Raw genomic sequence first — 21818 nt, 5'->3', positions numbered from 1 at the left:
GTCAGGCTAACCTGTTAGCTTGTGCATAGCATAGAACCATGACAATGAGCAATTGTAATTCTATTATATATGTGGAACATGGATGGATCTACCAATATTGGGCAAAAGATGTTAGACATAAAAGAATGCATACCATATGATTGTCTTTATACAACGTTTAAAAGTCAGGCTAACTTAAAGCATGCCGTTAAAGTCAAGATTGTGGTTATTGCCCTAGCCCTGTGGTCGGCAAACTGCGGCTCGTGAGCGACATGCAGCTCTTTGGCCCCTTGAGCGTGGCTCTTCCACAAAATACCACAGCCTGGGTGAGTCTATTTTGAAGAAGTGGCATTAGAAGAAGTTTAAGTTTAAAAACTTTGGCTCTCCAAAGAAATTTCAATCGTTGTACTGTTGATATTTGGCTCTGTTGACTAATGAGTTTGCCGACCACTGCTAGCTGGTTATCAGTCCACAGGCTGACCTCTAGTGCATAGAGTCCTGGTTCAATTCCAGTCAAGGACACCTGCCCGGATTGCAAACTTGATCTTTAGTAGGCTCTGTGCAGGAGGCAGCCGATCGATGATTCTCATCATTGATGTTTCTCTCTCTCTCCCTCTCCCTTCCTCTCTAAAATCAATAAAAATATATACTTAAAAAATAAAAAATCCTCACCTCAGGATATGTTTTAAAAAAGAAGCAGGACATCACTGTGGATTTGGCTACTAGCAGAAAGTACAGGTAATTCTCTGGTGGAGTATCTGACTGAGTCGCTCATATCTAGAAAACAAAAGGAATGAAGCAGCAACCAGGAAGGAGGCAGCAGCCCCTCAGACAGGACAGAGGGTGTTTGGTCATTTTGTGGTTTGGACAAGGTTCATGTTTTTGTCTTTACCCGGACTTGATGATAGAGTGGCCTGATTTTGGTCTTGATCCATCACGGTGACAGTGACCTTGTCTGATGTGGGTATCTTGTGGGCTGGTTCTTGTTCAACAGGAGAACGCCAAGGCCTCCATGTGAGGGCCAAGCCAGCCCCTCGCAACACCAAGGCCTAGGGGTTAGCATCTGGCCTGCTGTAGGATGTCAGGGACTGCGTGTCTCTTTCCCAGGATCCCTTTTGTCCAAGTCAGTGCTGTGGTCGCCCTGCAGGGGCAGACCGCCCCCCCAACACACACACACACACATACCCAAAATGTAGTTCGCAGGTGAAGCCACACACACAGGCATAGCGAAGGGATGAAATGATTTATTATATTGATATAATGAGGCTTTCTGGAGAGAGCAGAAAAAGACTGGTTTGGGATTTTAAATATATATATATTTTTAAATAAAAAAAAATTAAAAATATTTTATATTGATTTCAGAGAGGAAGAGAGAGAGAGAAACATCATGGTTTAGCATCCATGTATGAACCAGGAGGTCCCAGTTAGGGCACATGCCCTAGGTTTAGGGCTCAATACCCACTGTGAGGCATGCAGGAGGCAGCCAATCAGATGATTCTCTCCTTATTGATATTTTTCTCTCCCTCTCCTTCTCCCTTCCTCTCTATAATCAATAAAAAATATATTAGATAAAAAGAAACATCGATAATGAGAGGCATTTGATGAGCCACCTCCCGCATGCCCCTCACCGGGAATGGAGCCAGCAACCCAGGCGTATGTCCTGACCTTCTGGTTCCTAGGTTGCTGCTCAACCACTGAGCCACACCAGCAGGGCTGGTTTGGGACTTTATTGTGGTTAGGGGGTGGGCCCAGGGTAAGGGATCCCACACACAACCGAAGTTTGGGGTGGCTGGAACTTCCCACTCTCTTATAGCTCGCCTAGATACAGGGGAAAGGGTGAGAGGGAGGGCATGAAGCTTACAAGCTGTCACCAGTCAAAGAAAAAACAAAAAATGGGGACAGATTCTTTATCATAGCCAGATGAAGTCAGGACACGCGTCTGTGTATTCTGGTCTCCACCACTGCGGAGATTTTGCCAATCTGGAGGTGGCTCACAGAGAGCTGTTTGTAGTGGGACCAGGCTAATCTCCCCCCCTCCCCCCCTGCTCCTTCTGTGGCATACGGAGCCCGGGACTCCTCTGATATGAAAGGGCTGCGCTGTGGCATTTGAATGCACCACAGCCCGTTCCAGAAATGATGGTGACTGGTGCTCATCATAGACCCTGGAGACAAGGGCCGAGCTGAGCGAACGCACGCAGGCCCTGGAAACATGTCCCAAAGTCCACCTGGTCTCTGGGAGACAGCCAGGTGGCCTTTCCTTTTAACCTCATCAGAAATGATTCTACCTGAGCGAGAATCCTTATGTGGGAACAGCAAGGAGAGTGCTAAAGCATAGGGCCCCATTGGCTGGCCAAAGGAAGCCAAGGGCTATGAGCTTGCTCCTGGCAACTCTGGTAATGAATTCATTCACTCGTTCATTCATTCACCCATTTTTCCTTCTCAGTAGGAGACACTACTGAGTAATTTTTGGTTATCCAGTCTTCTGTCGAACAGACTGTGTAGAATCCACTTCTTCCCGTAGATCCTGAGCTCCCATGGCCATTATCTAATCTAGATTGGCTGTTCTGTAGACATTGCTTTATTATTTTCTAGCATTCGGTGTGGCTGACAGACGTCTGATGTCTGTGATTTTTGTTTCTTTCTGAGTAACCTGGTTTGTACAAATGAACAAAAATTTACCCATGCCCTTCAATCTCCCTTCATTCACTCGTTTTCCTTCTGCTTTCTTTTCTTTCTTTCTTTTTTTTAAAAAAACTTTATTGTTTAAAGCATTACCTATGTCCCCTTTTTCCTTCATTGACCCCTTTTAGCAGCCTCCTCTCCTCCCCCCTCCCCCCTCTCCCGCCCCCCGCCCCCCCCCCCCCAGGCCTCCACCACCGCATTGTCTGTGTCCATGGGCTATGCATATATGCATGCAGTTCTTTGGCTAATCCCTTCCCACCCACCCACCCTCCCCCGCCTTCCCTCTGAGATTCAACAGTCTGTTTGTTGCTTCTTTTGTCTCTGGATCTATTTTGTTCATCAGTTCATTTTGTTCCTTAGATTCCACATGAGTGAGATCATGTGATACTTGTCTTTCACTTATTTCACTTAGCATGATGCTCTCCAGGTCCCTCCCATGCAAATTGGTTTGTCCAACTTCTAAAATACAAGTTGTGTCATTTGTGAGATCTCCTGAAGTGAGGCAATTTGGGAGCCACCGCTCTGACTGCAATGTTCCCACCGTGAGAACTGCAGTCCCCATGAAGAGGAAGTGAGCGCCCCCTACCGGGAGTTCCGAGGAGCCTGTGCTGGTCTCATTTTGGGAACTCTGAAAATCCTCAGGGCAAATGGCCCACAGGATGAACGTAAATCTAAATATTTGAATGTCTGAGATGATTTTCCTGAATACACAGAACAAGTGAGTGTGCAGCGGGCAGGTGTAAGCCCCATGTATCCTTGTGGCGCACAGACTGTGTGTATTGGGAGTAGATATATCATTTATTTTCATTATTTTTTTAATTTTATTGATTATGGTATCACATAATTGTCCTCATCCCCCCATTCCCATCTCAAACCCCTCCCCACGTATGCCCACACCCCCCTGTTGTCCATGGCCACTGGCCAGGCCCATATGCATGCACACAAGTCCTTTGGTTGATCTCTCCCCCTTACCCCCACCCTCCCCTACTTTCCCTCTGAGGTTTGAGAGTCTGATCTCTGCTTCTCTTTCTCTGGGTCTGTTTATGTTGTTCATTATTTCCTCTAGATGTGTGAGATCATGTGATCCAAGAAATACCCTTGTAAGAACCTAAACTGAGACATAAGCCATAATGGTTATGCTGAGAGGCAAATGAATCAGTCTGTAGTGAGTTCCTTTCTGGGCCAACAGTTCTTTTGAGTCCCAATTTCAATGTCAAACAGTTCCTTATGTGTACATGTCAGCCATGCTATTTCAGATCTGGTTGGTGGACGAATGGTGGTGATGCAGGTCCGACCATCTCTGGTTTGGTCCTGGGCATCCTTCAGCAACACACAGCTGCTGTCTGCTGGTATGGCGAGGCGTCGTCAGCATCTTCCATCTCTGAACTGTTTCTCTTCTATCAGTTATTTTTCAAATCTACTTTTCAATTATAGTTCATATACAATATTATGTTAGTTAAAAATATATTAGTTTAAGGTGTACAACAGAGGATAAAAAAAGGTAATTTGTATGCCTCAAGAGGGACATATTTCTTTGTGTGGGGTGTGTTTTGTTCCTCCTCACCCGAGAATATTTTTTTCATTGATTTTTATTTTTATTATTTTTTTAAATATATTTTATTAATTTTGTACAGAAGGAAGGGAGAGAGATAGAGAGTTAGAAACTTTGATGAGAGAGAGTCATCAATCAGCTGCCTCCTGCACACCCCCCACCGGGGATATGTCCGAAACCAAGGTACATGCCCTTGACCGGAATCGAACCCGGGACCCTTCAGTCCCCAAGCCAACGCTCTATCCATTGAGCCAAACCGGTCCTGGCATTTTCATTGATTTTTAGAGAGAGTGGGAAAGGGAAAGACCAAGAGAAACATCGATGTGAGAGAGACACATCCATTGGTTGCCTCCTGCACGCACCCCAACCAAGGGCCCCGGCCCAGGGAGGAGCCTGCAACTGAGGTCCATGCCCTTGACCTGAATCAAACTCAGTATCCTTCAGTCCTCAGGCCGATGCTCTCTCTATTCACTGAGCCACACCGAGTAAGGCAAGAGGCACATATTTCTTGAGTGAAGTTCAACAGTAGCAGCAAAACAGGCTGGAGTGCCTCCGAAGGGAACAAAGTGCCCCCATGTTAGGTCCCGTTTCCGAAGGGCTAGGTCATGCTGACTTAGTTGTAATGACTTCAGCAGAAACTGTCTGGGAGACCAATGTCCAAATTTTACAAGGTCAAGGTTTGAGAGTAATGTTAAGTACCAGAAGGGGCTTATAGAGAGAAAGCTCTTTTCTGAGATATTTAAAAGAACAGCGTTATTATTTTATTTTATCAGTTGCACGTAGGGGTGTGTGTGTGTGTGTGTGTGTGTGTGTGAGAGAGAGAGAGAGAGAGAGAGAGAGAGAGAGAGAGAGAGAGAGAGAGAGAGAAAGAGAGAGAGAGAGAGAGAGAAAGAGAGATTTAGCAATCAAATTCAGAGTTGCAGCCAGTCTGAGAAAACACACAAGAGTTTTTTGTTTTTTTCTTACATGGCAGAGGAGACCATAAGAGATAAAAGAATAAGGGAGATCATACTGATATATACAATACATACTGGGGATCAAGCCTGCAACCTGCAACCTGGGCATGTGCCCCTAATCGGAATCGAACCCAGGACCTTCAGTCTGCAGCTCTATACATTGATCCATACCAACTAGGGATATTTTATTTGCTTACTAGATAATGTCAAAGTATAATAATAGTATAGTGGAATACAAAGAAAAAATACTGAAGAATCAAAATTAATTTATTAATCTATTTTTATATTTATTCATTTTTAATCATTACCTGAGGATATTTATCCATTGATTTTTTTAAAAGAGATGTGGAAGGGAGAGGGAGAGACACAGAGAGAGAAAAACATCGATGTGAGAGAGATACTGTGATTGGTTGCGTCCCACATATACCCAGAGCAGGGCCAGAAGCATGCAACCAAGGTACGTGCTCTTGACCAGAATGTGCCCTTGACCGGAATCGAACCCAGGACCCTTCAGTCCGCAGGCCTATGTTCTATCCACTGAGCCAAAACAGGTAGGGCTATTAATCTATTTTTGAATTACATTTGGCATACAATATTATATTAGTTTCAGGTATACAACATAGTAATTAGACATTTATGTACTTTACAAAAGAATCACCCAGATAAGTCTAGTACCCATCTAACAACACACACAGTTATTACAATATTATTATTTTTAATTTTTAAAAAATATATTTCTTTATTGATTTCAGAGAGGAAGGGAGAGGGAGAGAGAGAGATAGAAACACCCATGATAAGAGAGAATCACTGATTGGTTGCCTCCTGCATGCCCCCCCACTGGGGATAGAGCCCGCAACCCGGGCATGTGCCCTTGACCAGAATCGAACTGGGACCCTTCAGTCCACAGGCCAACACTCTCCACTGAGCCAAACTGGCTAGGGCTATTATTTTTAAATTTTACAATACATACATATATATATGTATTTATAATATATTTTATTGATTTTTCACAGAGAGGAAGAGAGAGGGATACAGAGCTAGAAACATCGATGAGAGAGAATCATCGATCAGCTGCCTCCTGCACACCCCCTACTGGGGATGTGCCCACAACCAAGGTACTTGCCCTTGACTGGAATCGAACCTGGGACCTTTCAGTCCGCAGGCCGATGCTCTATCCACTGAGCCAAACCGGTTTCGGCAATACATATATATTTTTAACAACGTATGTTTTTATTTATTTTTTAAATGTATTTTTATTGATTTCAGAGAGGAAGGGAGAGGAAGAGACAGAGAAATATCAACGATGAGAGAAAACCATTGATCAGCTGCCCGCTGCACACCCCTGACTGGGGATCACACCCACAACCGAGGAAAGTGATCTTCACTGGAATTGAACCCAGGACCCTTCAGTTCACAGGCTGACACTCTATTCACTGAGCCAAACCAACTAGGACATTTTATTTTTATTTTTATTTTATTTTAGAGAAAGAGAGGAAGGGAGACAGACAGACAGGCAGAGACACAGAGAGAAACCTCAAGTTGTCGTTTGATTTATTTATGCATTCATTGGTTGACGTGCCCTAACCCAGGATTGTGCCCTGACCCGGGATTGAACCCAAAACCTTGGTGTGTGGGGATGATCTCCAACCAACTGAGCTACCCAGCCAGGGCAGAACAATATTGACTAGATCAGAAGTGAGATCTTCTGATCTAGTCAATATCAGAGCGCCACATTGATTGGTTGATTCTTGCGTGTGCCCTGATGGGGATCACACCCACAATGCCTCCCTGGTACTTAACATTAATCCATGATGCGCACCGACCGCTTGCACTGAAATCTGGCTCAGCGGTCTGTAGCCATCAGCTTCTGGAGAATTCTTAGAACCCGCAGTTTGAAGCCCAGGGCTGTGTTTTCCATCGCTGTTCCAGGTGGCTTTCCCTTCGGCCACGCCGGCTTTGCTTAGGTGGGGGCTCTGGAAACAGACATGTGGAGGCGCCATCGGGGACTGCAGTTGTGTTAAATCACATTTGTCTGTAAAGGTGTAGACACTGGGATCGAAGTGAAATTACAAAACACGGCGGGTAGTCTGTTATTAACCGAGAAGCAGCTAACAAGAGGTGGTCCCGGCGAAATTAGATCTGATTGCCATCAAGGCTAATGGCCGCACTTCAGTCCTGAGAAGTCTGTGGCTTTCTCAGAACTTGGTTAATTTTGTTTTTAGAATTTCGTTTGGTCTGTCTACTTTTTCTGAAAATTAGGAATGATAATGGCTGTAGAGTTTGCTTTTGTGTGTGTGTGTGTGGCTGTAGAGTTTCTGAGGGTTAAAACTATACAGAGTTTTTGACATACAGAAGGCCAAGAGACATACGAAAACATGCTCAAAGTCAGTAATCATCTGAGAGATGCAAAGCAAAACAACAATGCGGTACCATCTCACACCTGTCAGAGTGTTTATCATCAACAAATCAACAAACGACAAGTGCTGGTGAGGATGCAGAGAAAAAGGAACCCCCGTGCACTGCTGGTGGGAATGCAGACTGGGGCAGCCACTGTGGAGAACAGTATGCAGTTTCCTCAAAAAATTAAAAATGGAGCCGAAACCAGTGTGTACAAAATCAATAAAATATATTATTAAAAATAAATAATCAATAAAAACTTATGTAAAAAAAAATTAAAAATGGAACTCCCATTTGACCCAGTAATCTCACTGCTAGGAATATATCCTAAGAAACCAGAAACACCAATCAGAAAGGATATATGCACCCCTATGTTCATAGCAGCACAATCTACACTAGCTAAAATTTGGAAACAACCTAAGTGCCCATCAGCAGATGAGTGGATTCGAAAACTGTGGTACATCTACACAATGGAATACTACACTGTGCTAAAAAAGAAGGAACTTTTACCATTTGCAACAGCATGGATGGACCTGGAGAGCATTATGCTAAGCGAAATAAGCCAGTCAGAGGAAGATAAATATCACATGATCTCACTCATTGTGGAATATAATGAACAACATAAACTGATAAACAAAAATAGAGCCAGAGAAAAAATATTTTAGCATATAATAGAAGTCATCCTACTATTTGCAGATTTTTAATATTTCCTACAACTTTTGTGATATTATACTATGTTAGTACAGTTTTGGTAATATTATATTTAAAATATTTTTTGAAATATTAATTTTCACTGCATGTAACATTATTATATTTAAAATAATTTTCTTGAAATATTAATGTCTATTGCATGTAAATGGTTAATTATTTTGTATCTACAATCTGGTAATGGATTTATTTTGTATATTGTAAAAAAAATAAAGCTAGTATAAAGCATAAAAAACTATACAGTTTTAAAATAACAGTTATTTTTAAAATATACTTTTTTATTTTAAAATGGAAAGGAGAGGGAGAGAGAGACAGAAACATCAATGATCAGAGAGGATCATTGGTTGGCTGCTTCCTGCATGCCATACACCAGGGATTAAGCTCACAACCAGGCATGTGCCCTGACCTAGATTTGAACGAGGACCTACTGGTTCATAAGTCGATGCTCGACCACTGAACCATCAGCTGAGCAATTCCGGAGTTAAATATGTGCAATGCGTGTCCCTGTTATTGGAAAGATGAGATACCCCATCAGGAACACCAAAGGGAGCCATCTCCCCTATCAGTTCAGGAGAAGCTTAATTCACCTGGAAAAGAAACCACAAGAACATGCTCATGGCCCCTTTAGGAGTATTTAAAGGGCCTTGAGCCCTGACCGGTTTGGCTCAGTGGATAGAGCATCGGCCTGAAGACTGAAGGGTCCCAGGTTCAATTCCAGTCAAGGGCATGTACCTTGGTTGCAGGCACATCCCCAGTAGGGAGTGTGCAGGAGGCAGCTGATCGGTGTTTCTCTCTCATCGATGCTTCTAATTCTCTCTCCCTCTCCCTTCCTCTCTGTAAAAAATCAATAAAATATATTAAAAAAAATAAAAGGGCCTTGAGTCTTTGGTTCCTATCCACACCCTGCCTTTACAGTCTTTGCCATCCTATATAATAAAAGGCCAATATGCAAATCGACCAAATGCAGAAAGACCAGTCACTATAATGTGCACTGACCACAGGGGACAGCCGCTCAATGTAGAAGCTGCCCCCTGGTGGTCAGTGCGCTCCCACAGGGAGAGCATATCTCAGCCAGAAGCCAGGCTCACGGCTGGCGAGCACAGTGGTGGTGGCTGGAGCCTCTCCAGCCTCCGCTGTAGGCGGGTGGTAAGGAGCGAGGAGTCTCGGACTTCGAGAGGGCGCAGGCTGGGCTGAGGGATCCTCAGTGCATGAAATTTCGTGCACCAAGCCTCCAGTGATTATATATTGGAGGTATGACATTCAAGGGTACTTTCCCAGTTACCTTATCACCCAACCAGGTGGCTAAATTGGTTGGAGGGTGGTCCCATACACCAAAAGGTAGCAGGTTCGATTCCTGGTCAGGGCACAAATTGATTGGTTGCACCCACCACAACTGGGGACTGAACTGGCAACCCAGGCATGTATGTGAGACAACACTCCAACCAACGGGGCCACACTGGTCAAGACTGTTTACTGACTTATTGATGATAGCCATTCTGACAGGTGTAAGATGATGTTTTCCCTTTTGCAGAACTGATGTAGCTATTCACAGACCTTTATTTTTGTTGTTGTTAATCCTTACCCATGGATATTCTTTCTTTTAAAAATTTCTTTATTGATTAAGGTATTACAGATGTGTCCTTATTCCCCCATTACCCCCCCCCCCAGCGCTCCAATCATGCCCTCACCACCCCCCGTGGATATTTTTTCCATTGATTTTTTTTTTTAGGAAGAAGGGGAAGAGGAGGAGGAGAAAGAGAGAAACATCAATGTGAGAGAGACACATTTATTGGTTGATTCATATATATATATTATTGATTTTTTACAGAGAGGAAGAGAGAGGGATAGAGAGTTAGAAACATCGATGAGAGAGAATCACCAATCAGCTGCCTCCTGCACACCCCCCACTGGGGATGTGCCCGCAACCAAGGTATAATACATGCCCTTGATCAGAATCAAACCCGGGACCTTTCAGTCCGCAGGCCGACGCTCTATCCACTGAGCCAAACCGGTTTCGGCTAGCCCTGGGTATTTAATCTTCAGCTCCATAAGGAGATGCATATAATGATTTTCATTGTAAAGTTGTTTGTAATACTGAGGAGATGGAGGCAGTTAGAATCAATGGATTAGATAAACTCACAGCAACACAAATGGATCTTTCTTTTCTTCGCTTTCAATTTATGCCATGTTACCATACTTCATTTTAACTCCAAAATTCAAATATCTTTATCTGATTATAATAGTAATACATACTTACTGCAACTTTTTTTTTCAGACAACAGAGAAAAGTGTAAAGAAGAAAGTGACAAATCATTAGTTCTCTCCCCACCCATATATCACCACTAACATTGCATTCCCATGGACACACAGTTTTACCAAAGATTTTTTTTCCCTTTGAAGTGCCATTTTATTTAAAAAATATATATTTTATTGATTTTGTACAGAGAGGAAGGGAGAGAGATAGAGAGTTAGAAACATCAATGAGAGAGAGTCATCGATCAGCTGCCTCTTGCACACCCCCTACTGGGGATATGCCCATAACCAAGGCACATGCTCTTGACTGGAATCGAACCCTGGACCCCTCAGTCCCCAAGCCGACGCTCTATCCATTGAGCCAAACCGGTCCCTGCGTGAGCCAAACCGGTCCCGGCTGAAGTGCCATTTTAAGTGGCTTGAAACTCTCTCTGGAACAATGAATGGGTAAAAACCTAGCTATCTATGTATTTATATAAAAACAAATATATGCAGACAACAAAATAAAGACAGAGGCTGTGGGAGGGTTGTAAAGAGAGAGAGAAAAAGAGGCAGGAGAGACAGATGGGAGAGGAAGACAGTTGCCAGTACGGGCACAGAAGGACAAAGAGAACCAGGGAGAGCCGTAGGGAGGGATGAAGATGCTAGCAAAGACATAAGGACAGGGATGGAAAGGAGCGCGCACTGAGCTCCTACTGGGTGTCATTCTTATTAAAGTCGCTATGAGAGGTATTACTAGTAACCCTTTATGCAGGGGATGAGGGGAGCCTTAGAATGGTGGACTGAGTGGTCCATGGTCACATCACCGAACTGAACCCAATGCCCTTGAAGGGCTTGGTCCGCAGAGGCATTCTGTAACTGCTCATCCAGTAAACAAAGCCAGAGATCTGCTCCTCGAGGCAGAAGAGGGGGGACCAGACCCCCATTCCACTCATCTGAGTCAATTTTTCCAGTCTGTTTGTTAAGGCGACAGCAAGGTCTGTTGCCCGGGCAACTGCCCTCCAAGTGCCATGGCAACCGCCATCACAGTCTCCAGCTCTCCACCTTGCCCCTTGGGCATCTCCATGGAAACGGGCGGGATGGAAAGGTTGCAGGGGGAGCTCAGAGGATGCGCCTGCGTCTAGTGGCGGGAGGGGGTGAGCGGGAGATGGCAGCTGCCCCCACCCCCAACCCGGGCGCGCGCAGTCGCAGAGCACCGCAGCTTGGACCGCTCGCCCAGGCGCTGCGCATTTGCCAGCCAGTCCGCCCGTCCGGAGCCCGGCTCGCTGGGGCAGCATGGCGGGGTCGCCACTGCTCGGCGGGCCGCGGGCCGGGGGCGTCGGCCTTCTGGTCCTGCTGCTGCTGGGCTTACTCCGGCCTCCCGCCGCTCTCTGTGCGCGGGTAAAGGTGCGATCCGGGCGGGCGATGGGGGTGGGGACGATGCTGCCCAGCCTCGCTGGCCCTGGCTCCCCGGCTGTGCGGAGACATCTGTTAGGATGGCCCGGGGTCCAGGCTGGGTGTCTGGGCATTCGGGGGGCAGTACCTTGGGCTCAGCCCGCAGCCGCGCCCTGCCCATCCCTGGCGCTGTCCACGGGCCCAGCACACATAACGGAAAGGGATGCGCGCATCCATTCGTGTGCGCGTGCCATGTGATGACAGGGGTGCGGTGTGGTGTCCTTGTGCGTGTCCTCTGATGGGCCCGGCTGTGCAGTGTGCTTTTGTGTGCCCTTTCTTAGGAACACCCTGTGTGTGTTTGTGACTTCCATAGCAATGGCGTGACCTTTGGGCGTGTCTGTGTTTGTGTGTGTGAGCGTGCATGCGCGCGTGTGTGCGCGCACGCGGATACCTTTGCTTGGGAGGGCGTGGTCTTTGCATCCCCGTGTCCATTTCGGGTCTGTTAGACGGAGTGACCGCGATGTTGGAGGTGTGTTCGTGAGGCTGTTTGTCCCTGTGTCTGTGCAGCCCTGTCACTGTGGGGAGAGGGGCCATGTCTCTGCTGCATTGTGTCTTTGAGGGGGTGGGGCGTGTCCTTGCATCTGGACAGCTTGGCCATTGTAACTGCATGGGCAGCGATGCGTGAATGCGTGCAGTTCTTTTCCCGTGCATGTGGCACTGCTGGGTTGCATGTGTGACATCTCAAGGCCTGTCAGTCCATGTGTGTGTGTGAGGCTGTGATTGCTGGTGATTGTGATTCCTTGGGGGCTGTGTGTGTGTGGGGGGGTGTTGATGCCAAGGGCACTTGGGGCACATCCTCTGAAGAGCTGGAGGATTTCAAAAACTATTAAATATTGCACATATGACATAATAGAATTAACTTACATGTTCAATGTAAGGAATAAAGAGAAAATAACCCCCATGGGTATCTACCACTCAGTTTAAGAAACAGAATGTGACCAGAGAAGCCCCTAGCTTCCCCAATAACGATCCTACATTTCCTGTTCTTTGATCCCTTACCTTTGTTTGTACCTTATGACAGATGCAATATCTTAGTTTTTCTGTTGGAAATGGAATCATAGCGGTTCTGGTCTCTGGTCATCACTAGGAAGTCATTAGGTGACTTAGTCTCAGGTATCTCCAGTGGAATTCGTTTTCTCTCTCTACACTGGTTATGAGATAACCTCCACATTGAAGTGTGTGGCTATAATTCATTTTTAATCCTTTTTATTCATTGAGTTTAGAGAGAGAGAAGGAGGAAGGAGAGAGAGAAAGAGAGATTTCATTCATTTGCCCTAACCTGCAACCTTGGCATATTGGGATGATGCTCTAACTAGGGCCTATAATTCATTTTTTATTACTGCATAATATTCCATCCTATGAGTATATCATTAGTATATGAATGCCTTGGCCAGGTAGATCAGTTGGTTAGAGCGTTGTCCTGATACACCAAGGTTTCGGGTCCGATACCTGCTCAGAGCCCACATGAGAATTAACCAATGAATGCATAAAGAAATGGAGCAACAGATCTCGCTCTCTGAAAAATCAATAAATAGAAAAATTTAAAAAGCATACGAGTATGCCATGGTTTCTGGATGCATTCTCAGGATCAGAGGCATTGGGGCTGTTTTCAGACTTTTCCTTCTTTTTTTCTTTTTTTTTTTTTTAAAAAATATATTTTATTGATTTTTTTACAGAGAGGAAGGGAGAGCTTTCTACATCGATGAGAGAGAAACATCGATCAGCTGCCTCCTGCACAACCCCCACTGGGATGTGTCCGCAACCAAGGTTCGTGCCCTTGACCGGAAGCGAACCCGGGACCTTTCAGTCCGTAGGCCGACGCTCTATCTACCGGTTAGGGCAAGACTTTTTGCCTTTTTAGCAACTTTTTGGCTGTGTTATGCATCGTACCTCACTGGTATTTTAATTTGCATTTTCCTGATCACTTCTTAAGTTTATATGTTTCATATGTTCAGTAACTGTTTTTGTTTCCTTTTCGTAAAATACTTGATCATGAGTTTTGCCTGTTTCTCATTGCTTTTAAATGTTCTTTGAATATTGGATACTAACTCTTCATTTTGGGTTGCAGGCATATTCTCCCACTCTGGCTTACTTTTGCTTCTTATTTTTATTTTTAAATATAGTTTATTGATTTTTTTACAGAGGAAGGGAGAGGGGTAGAGAGCTAGAAACATCAAGAGAGAAACATTGACCAGCTGCCTCCTGCACACCTCCTACTGGGGATGTGCCTGCAACCAAGGTACATGACCTTGACTGGAATCGAACCTGGGACCTTTCAGTCCGCAGGCTGATGCTCTATCCACTGAGCCAAACCAGATTCGGCTGGTTCTTATTTTAAAAGTGAATTTTATTTTATTGTATTGATTTTCGAGTGAGGGAGAAACAGGGATGGGTTGTCTCCTGCATGCGCCAGAGTGGGAATTGAACCAGCTCCCTTCTAGTGTACTGGACGATGCCCCAACCAGCTGAGCCACTGGCCAGGGCTACTTTTCATTCTTTTGACGGTGTCTTCGGACAAAAAGAAATTCTCAATTTTAATGTAGTCAAATGTATTTCTTTTCCTTTTTCCCAAATTGGGATCAGTGGTTCCTGCATGATAGTGAAGAGTCTGGGCTGTCCCCACTGCCCTGCCTCTGTCATGTTGAGTGTCAATCTGTGTGCATCTGTTTCTGCGCTCTCTTCAGTCCTGGCTCCTGTGTGTGTCTAATCTGTTTAACTTGCCCATTTAGTTGTTCAATGTAATTTGATTTAAAATATATTCTTAGATGTTCTAGAATCTAGATATTTATTTCTCAAATCTTCATTCATAGTCAGATGTATGTCCTGGTTCGTACTTTTGAGATCCTCTTTTATTTCCTTTTAAAAATATATATTTTATTGATTTTTTTTTTTTTTTACAGAGAGAAAGGGAGAGGGATAGAGAGTTAGAAACATCGATGAGATAGAAACATTGATCAGCTGCCTCCTGCACACCCCCTTCTGGGGATGTGCCCGCAACCAAGGTACATGCCCTTGACCGGAATCGAACCCGGGACCCTTCAGTCCGCAGGTCGATGCTCTATCCACTGAGCCAAACCGGAAACACCCCCAAATGTTCACCAATTGAAGACTGGTTAAACATTGTACATCCGCACAAAATGGACTCAGTGCAGAAGATGGAGGGTGGGGGTTGGGGGGAGACAAAACAGAAAAAAGAAAGGATGCTTTGAAGGGGCTGATGTAGATCCAGATTCCCAACAGCGAGGTGTGAAGTCAGCCACCTTTTGGGTAAAACAAGTGGACAACAGGAACCTATAAAATGCAAACATAGGTCCCCATTGTCCGCAATAGTAACATAGAAAAGTCTAGAGCTGTCTTATCTGCCATTTCCAGAAGCCCTGACAAGTTCTGAATTGCTAGGAAATTGCTATGTGGGAGGAATCAGGGGTCTTTTGTGCTCTTAAGTGTGTCGAGATATTTGGGGGTCTCCAGTGGCCTTAGGGGTGCCTAGGTGTGTGTGTGTGTGTGTGTGTGTGTGTGTGTGTGTGTATGTGTGTAAATATATTTTATTGATTTTTTACAGAGAGGAAGGGAAAGGGATAGAGTCAGAAACATTGATGAGAGAGAATCATCGATCAGCTGCCTCCTACACACCCCCCACTGGGGATTGTGCCCGCAACCAAGGTACATGCCCTTGACCGAAATCAAACCTGGGACCCCTCAGTCTTCAGGCTGACACTCTGTCCACTGAGCCAAACCGGCTAGGGCAAGGCATCTTTTATTTAAAACAGCACCTGAATGTCTTCACAGTGCTCTCTTCCTATAGGGCAGCCGAGTGGGGCCTTTGACACTAATTTCTTTTTATTTTTATTTTTAAAAAAAATATGTTTTATTGATTTTTACACAGAGGAAGGAAAAAGGATAGGGAGTTAGAGACACCGATCAGCTGCCTCCTGCACACCCCCCACTGGGAATGTGCCAGTCCGCAGGCCGATGCTCTACCCATTGGACCACACTGGCCGGGGCTGCCTGGGTATATCTGAGAAGCCACGGGGCCTTAGAGGCCCCCGGGTTTGGGGTCCCTGGCCTGACGGACCCCTCTTTCCCCCCACCTTGTCTTCCCGCAGGATCCCCGCGGCCCGGGCGCGGCCTCGGCGGCCCTGGGCGAGGCGGGGGCGGCGCGGCGCTTCCGGCGGGCGGCGCGGGGCGAGGCGGCGGCGGCGGCGCAGGAGCTGGCCCGCGCGCTGGCGCACCTGCTGGAGGCCGAGCGGCAGGAGCGGGCGCGGGCCGAGGCGCGGGAGGCGGAGGACCAGCAGGCGCGGGTGCTGGCGCAGCTGCTGCGGGGCTGGGGCGCCCCCCGCGCCGCCGACCCCGCCGCGGCCCCGGGCCCCGAGGACGACCCCGACGCGCCCGCCGCGCAGCTGGCCCGCGCCCTGCTCCGCGCGCGCCTGGACCCCGCCGCCCTGGCCGCGCAGCTGGCGCCCGCCCCGGTGCCCCCCGCGGCGCTGCGGCCCCGGCCCCCCATCTACGACGACGGCCCGGCGGGCCCCGAGGCCGAGGACGACGGCGACGACGCGTCCGATGTGGACCCCGAGCTGCTGAGGTAGCGGCCGCCCGCATCCCGGGCCCCGCGTGGATCTGGGACCCGAATAAGGTGCCCGGATCGTCCCGCTTTGGGCGGGACAGTCCCGGTTTCTAACAATTTCTCCCGCATCCCGTGGCGTTTTGAAAAAGTCCCGATTTTTTTTTTTTTTTTGAAAGAATCTTTTCCATCTTTCCAAAAATCGGGACTTTTTTAAAAGGCTGCGGGACGCGGGAACAATTGTTAGAAATCGGGACTGTCCCGCCCAAAGCGGGACGATCTGGTCACCTTACCCTAGGAGGGAGCGAGCCTGGACCCGGGGTGTGGGTAGCGATGTCTGGCTGGGGGACTTCGAAGCCTGTGGGTTTTTTTTTGGGGGGGGGGGGAGCGGGACAGTATGGGGTAGCAGGGCCATCTGGGTCCTAGAGCCGGGGCGTGGATAAGCATCCGTTCTGCTCCCTGCAGGTACCTGCTGGGCCGGATCCTCTCGGGAAGCTCGGATGCCGAGGCGGGGGCTACCCAGCGCCGCCGCCTCCGCCGCGCCGCCGCCGACCAGGACCTGGGCCCGGAGGTGCCGCCTGATGGGGTGCTGGGGGCGCTGCTGCGCGTGAAGCGCCTGGAGACACCCGCGCCCCTGGCGCGCCGCCTCCTGCCGCCCTGAGCACCGCCGGGGATCCTGCTGGCCCTCGGGTCCAGGGCTACCGCTCCCCCCGCCCCCGACACCCCAACCCCTCTGGCCAGGGCCCTCGATCGCTCCTGCCCCCCGCCCCTCTGCTGCCCGCTCCTCCCCCAACACCCGGACGACTCCTCAGGCGCTGGCTGGGCTGCTCCTCCGCCAGCGGGTACCCATGGCCACCCCTCCCCCAACACCCCCAAGTCCCCACCCCCAGCCGTAGTTACTGCCCTCAGAACGCCCCAAAATTGCCACCGCGCGCCCCACAATAAATAAGATCTAAAGCAGCTATGCATTGTCTCCGTTTCTAGGGGTTGGTGAGGGTTGCTCTTTTTTTTTTTATTATTGTTTAAATTTCTTTATTGATGAAGGTATCACATATTTGTCCTCATCCCCCCATTCCCGTCCCAAACCCCTCCCCACCTATGCCCACCCCCCATTGTCCCTGACCACTGGTTAGGCTCATATGTACGCACACAGGTCCTTTGGTTGATCTCTCCCTTTTATCCTCACCCTCCCCTACCTTCCCTCTGAGGTCCGACAGTCTGATCCATGCCTCCTTTTTTTTTTTTTTTTTTTTTTGATGGCCACTCTTAAACCAGGAAGAGCGGCCCCTCAATTTGGTCTGACTCTTTAGAGACCCCTTCTTTAGTCTGTGCCCCACTTGTAGGCCTCCCTCGGGCTTTGGTGCCACTTTCAAGCTACCAGCATAAGAGAAAGGGGGTGGACTGCAAATCCAGGCTCAGCCCTCCCCTCCCATTCACAAACTGGCATGAAACAGCAGTACCAGAACTGAGAATCTGGGCCCCAGGCCGTTTTAAAAAAAAGTTATTTGTCAAGATAGAGTGACAGGACATATCTTACATTTGTTAGCTTGACCTGTAATGTTTACATATTTCCGTTGGATAGAAGCCGCCCTGTCCGCATTGCCCAGTTCTGGAGGTGGTGTTGGCAGCTGGTTTGTGGTCATGGCCTTTGCATTGGCCATTTCCTCTGCCCCTAGTTACCTGCGAGTTAATGTCACCTACTCAATAAGGCGTTCCTTGACCTCCCTGTTCTGCTTTATCCCTTCACCTGCCTTTAATACATAGCCTTGTGTCATACAAGGGCAGGGACTGTGTGTGTGCGTGTGTGTGTGTGTGTGTGTGTGTGTGTGTGCGTGTCTGCACCCAAAGCCAGGCCCGGCACACAGCGGGCTTCCCCCCATTTCTTGAATGAACGAGCTCTCCCGATCCGACTACCATTCTCCCCAGTTTCGCACCCACCCACCCACATAACGCTCGGCACGGAGGCAGCTTTGAAACCTGAGAACACCATTTATTTCATGTTCCACAAAATCTCCGAGCTTGACAAAACATAACCAACAGTATCTTCCACAATAACAAAAAGCCCGCCACCGAACAAAACCCCCCCGGAAGAGGGGTCCAGCTACCCTAAATACACCCGGTGTCCCACCCAGCTAGGCTTGGGGTTCTCACGGCAAGGGGGGACGGTCCATGTTTCTGGCCCAGACCTTCAGGCCACGGAGCAGCCGCAGTGGCACATGGTCTTCTGGTGGCGGGACTTACTCTCAGGCTCCTTGGCCACGGCCTCCTGCACCTTCTGGATCTCGTGGACGAGCAGGGCGAAGGCCTCCTCCACGCCCTGCCGGGTTTTGGCCGAGGTCTCCACGAAGGGCGCCCCCCAGCTCTTGGCCAGGGCCACAGCGGCGGCGTGGGCCTCTCCGGCGGCGCTCACCAGGTCGCACTTGTTGCCCACGAGGACGAGGGGCCGGGTGTAGTGAGGGCCCCAGGTGGCCCGCATCTGCTGCAGCTGCGTTAGGGACGCCGGGTCATCCAGGGCGAAGACACCCAACACGCCATCTCCCGCGGCCAGGCACTGGTCTCGCAGGGCCTTGTGGGTGGGCTGGCCGGCCGTATCCAGCACATTCAGGATGTAGCCGCCGTGGTCCAGGGTCACCTCCTTCCAGTAGGAATCCTGGATCGTGGGGTCGTGGTCTTCCACGAAGCACTGGTGGTTCAGCTGGATGGTCAGCGCGCTCTTGCCCACCCCACTGGCGCCCACCACCACGGCCTTGTACTCCGGCAGCTGCTTCCCCCTGGAAGGTGCCGGAGCCTTGCGGCTCTCCTCCTGGCTGCCAGGGCTCCAGGTGCCCAGGCCCAGATCAAGCATGCTAGGCTTTTTGGGGCGCGCCATGCTCAGGGAAGAGAAGAGATGCAGACAGCAGGCCCTGCGGCTGGGAAGAGAAGACAGACAATGGGGGGGGGGGCGGGGGCCAGGCAGGGGGAGTTTAGGTGAGGAGACCATGAGGACAGAGGGCAGCTGGGGTCACTGAGTCAACACTCACTGCGTGCCCAGCGCGTGCTAATCACCGTCTAATATGCTACACCCATTATTTATATGATTTTCTCTCCCTCCCTTCTGCTACCTAAAGCTCTGGGCAGGCAGGGGTTTTAAAAACAGCTTTGTTGAGATAGTTTTTACACCATAAGTTAACCTAGTTAAAGTGTACAATCAATGACTCAGTATATTCACGGAGCTGTGCAGCCATCAGCAACCTAATTTTGGAACATTTTCTTCACCCCAAAAGGGACAACCCCCCCCCTTACCCCCCCACCCCCCCGCCATCAGATTTCGTTGGCTTGGCTTTGAGTTTTTAACTGTTGAAGCCCAGCCCAGCACAATGCCTGTCACCCAGTAAGAACTAAGCAATATTCCTGCCTCCCCATCCCTCCCCGGGGAGCATATGCCCTAAAAGGTGGGGACAGCGAACCAAATAAATAAGCAAATTATGAGGTCTGTAAGCCGGTGTCTAACATTCAGTCTTTATTGCCTATTCAACACGCCGCTGCCAGGAACCTACCGCGTGGCAAGGTGGGGGTGGGGGGGGGACAGACACCAAACCTCGGCCCTCAAGAATGTGCCCATGCAGTCAGGAAGACAGAAAACAACAGAGATATTTCAGCAACAGGTGGGAAGCATGCAGAGGTGCTCGGCTCATGTTAGCATTTCTGTTAGGGTCCCGTTTTCATTCATGACGGCTCCTGGCACACCGGCACGGTGGGGAGGGGGGCAGTGGGAGGTGTGGCGGTGGGTACGGGGCGGTAAACAAAATAAAGTCCCTGCCCCGGGGAGGATTAGATTTGAAAAGTGAGAAAGAGACCGTAAACAAGATAAGTAAATTACCGAGCAATTAGGAGAGCATGGGCACACAGCGGGCGCCCAGCGAAATGAGTGTTATCTATTAATAGCAAATCACCGTTCCCTCATTCAATACACATCCTGATCTCCGTCCAGCGTGTGGCCTCAGGAAATGCATCTGAATGGCCGCTCTCCCAGGAAAGCCAGGAGCAATGGCAGTTTAGGGGTGGATGTGTGTGTTTGTGTTGAGTTTCGGAGCCAGAGGCCAGTAAAGCCCAGCTGTGAGGTCCTCAGTCCGAGCGAGCCCTGCATAGTTAACGGATGTGCTGGCCCGGGAAGGGGGCGTGGCGAGGAAAGAGTTAAACAGGACAGAGTTCGGGGGGTCCCCAACGTTGGGGAGACAGAAAGAGGGAGAAGATTTAGCTCTGAGGACAAACTGGGAGGCGGGGGTGAGGGTGGATGTGGAGAGGATTCTGGTCTATTCCGAAGGTAGAATGAGCTGGCAGGTGAAATTCAGAGGCCGGGGAGGGGGGTCACGGATGGCTCCTGAGCTTGGGGCCCCGGCAGATGGAATTCCGGGGGTTCCATTTTCGGGGGGTGGGGACGTTTGGGATGGGCTCTTCCCTCTTGGCAAGTCGCCAGGGCTGTGGCTGTGACTCTAAAAGCACTAGGTATTATTTCCTGAGAACCCATCTACCTGCCGGCCATGCCAACACCCAGGCTCCTGACACCCTGGGAGGAGTGGGCGACCATCCGCGCAGCCGCTCTATGGATGGGGAGCAGCGAGGGGGGCTCGGAGAAGCCTGAGATCCCACAGCCCATCAGGGACCCACCGAGGGCAGGTCTCACCTTCGCAGCCACTTGCTGCTATTGGAGTATCATTATGGGGTTCCTAAGACCCGGAATCCCCCTCCCCCACCCCACCGCACCCCACCCCCATCCCCGCTGCCAGGACCGCATCCTTTGTGTGTCCTTTGTGTTCGCCTAGCTACCTGTGGGGGGTGGGTTGGGGGTGGCAGATTCAGGGGGAGTGGGGGGTGGGGGGACCACCCCAATGGGAGCCCTTACAAGCCCCCCTTGCAGGGCCAGCCCGGGACCCCTCCACCGTGCTTCCCCGGGACGGAGCCAGGTGCAGTGGAGTTTGGGGCGGGGAGGACTACTCCCCAATTTTACCCTAAATCCCTGACCCTGTGCCCAGTTCGGACCATCTCGGCCAGTTTCTCTTAGGCGGGACTGGGGGGGGGGGCACGGGAAGAAGCCCCTCACCCTGAGGCTGGGTCTGCGGGTTCGCAGCCCCATTCCCGCCTGCACGTCCCGGCCCAGCTCGGCCTCCACTAAGCCGGAGGCGGGAGGGCTGGGATGTGGTGGCGCCCCCCCGCCCCCAGGAGGAGCGGCAGAAGAGGAAGGGTCCCCTAAACCCACCTACAGCCCTAGGGGGAGAGCCCTCCCGGGTCGGGCTGGGCTCGGCTGGGGGCCCGGCCA

At 49.4% G+C, this 21818-nt stretch overlaps 2 protein-coding genes across 3 annotated transcripts; one reads left to right on the top strand and one right to left on the bottom strand.

Annotated features, from left to right (window-relative positions):
* The first annotated feature begins 11694 nt into the window (after positions 1 to 11694).
* PCSK1N (proprotein convertase subtilisin/kexin type 1 inhibitor) lies at positions 11695 to 17482 on the top strand. Of its 2 annotated transcripts, none has more exons than XM_084870656.1 (3): positions 11695 to 11907; positions 16068 to 16543; positions 16988 to 17482. In XM_084870656.1, the coding sequence occupies exons 1-3, from the start codon at positions 11803 to 11805 to the stop codon at positions 17181 to 17183; spliced, it is 777 nt and encodes a 258-aa protein (XP_084726782.1). In that variant the 5' UTR covers positions 11695 to 11802; the 3' UTR covers positions 17184 to 17482. The 2 variants fall into 2 exon arrangements, with proteins under 2 accessions (XP_084726782.1, XP_084726781.1); XM_084870655.1 differs by having other exon boundaries at positions 11696 to 11913.
* Positions 17483 to 18710: 1228 nt separating this feature from the next.
* On the bottom strand, positions 18711 to 19391 carry ERAS (ES cell expressed Ras; the record flags this gene model as incomplete). The annotated part of the gene is made up of 1 exon (XM_084870659.1): positions 18711 to 19391. One exon carries the CDS (start codon positions 19389 to 19391, stop codon positions 18711 to 18713), a length of 681 nt encoding a protein of 226 aa, XP_084726785.1.
* Positions 19392 to 21818: the final 2427 nt, after the last annotated feature.

Source organism: Pipistrellus hanaki (assembly GCF_964339955.1).
Source record: "Pipistrellus hanaki genome assembly, chromosome: X".
Taxonomy (NCBI): Eukaryota; Metazoa; Chordata; class Mammalia; order Chiroptera; family Vespertilionidae; genus Pipistrellus; species Pipistrellus hanaki.
This window is presented reverse-complemented; position numbering and strand designations above follow the sequence as displayed.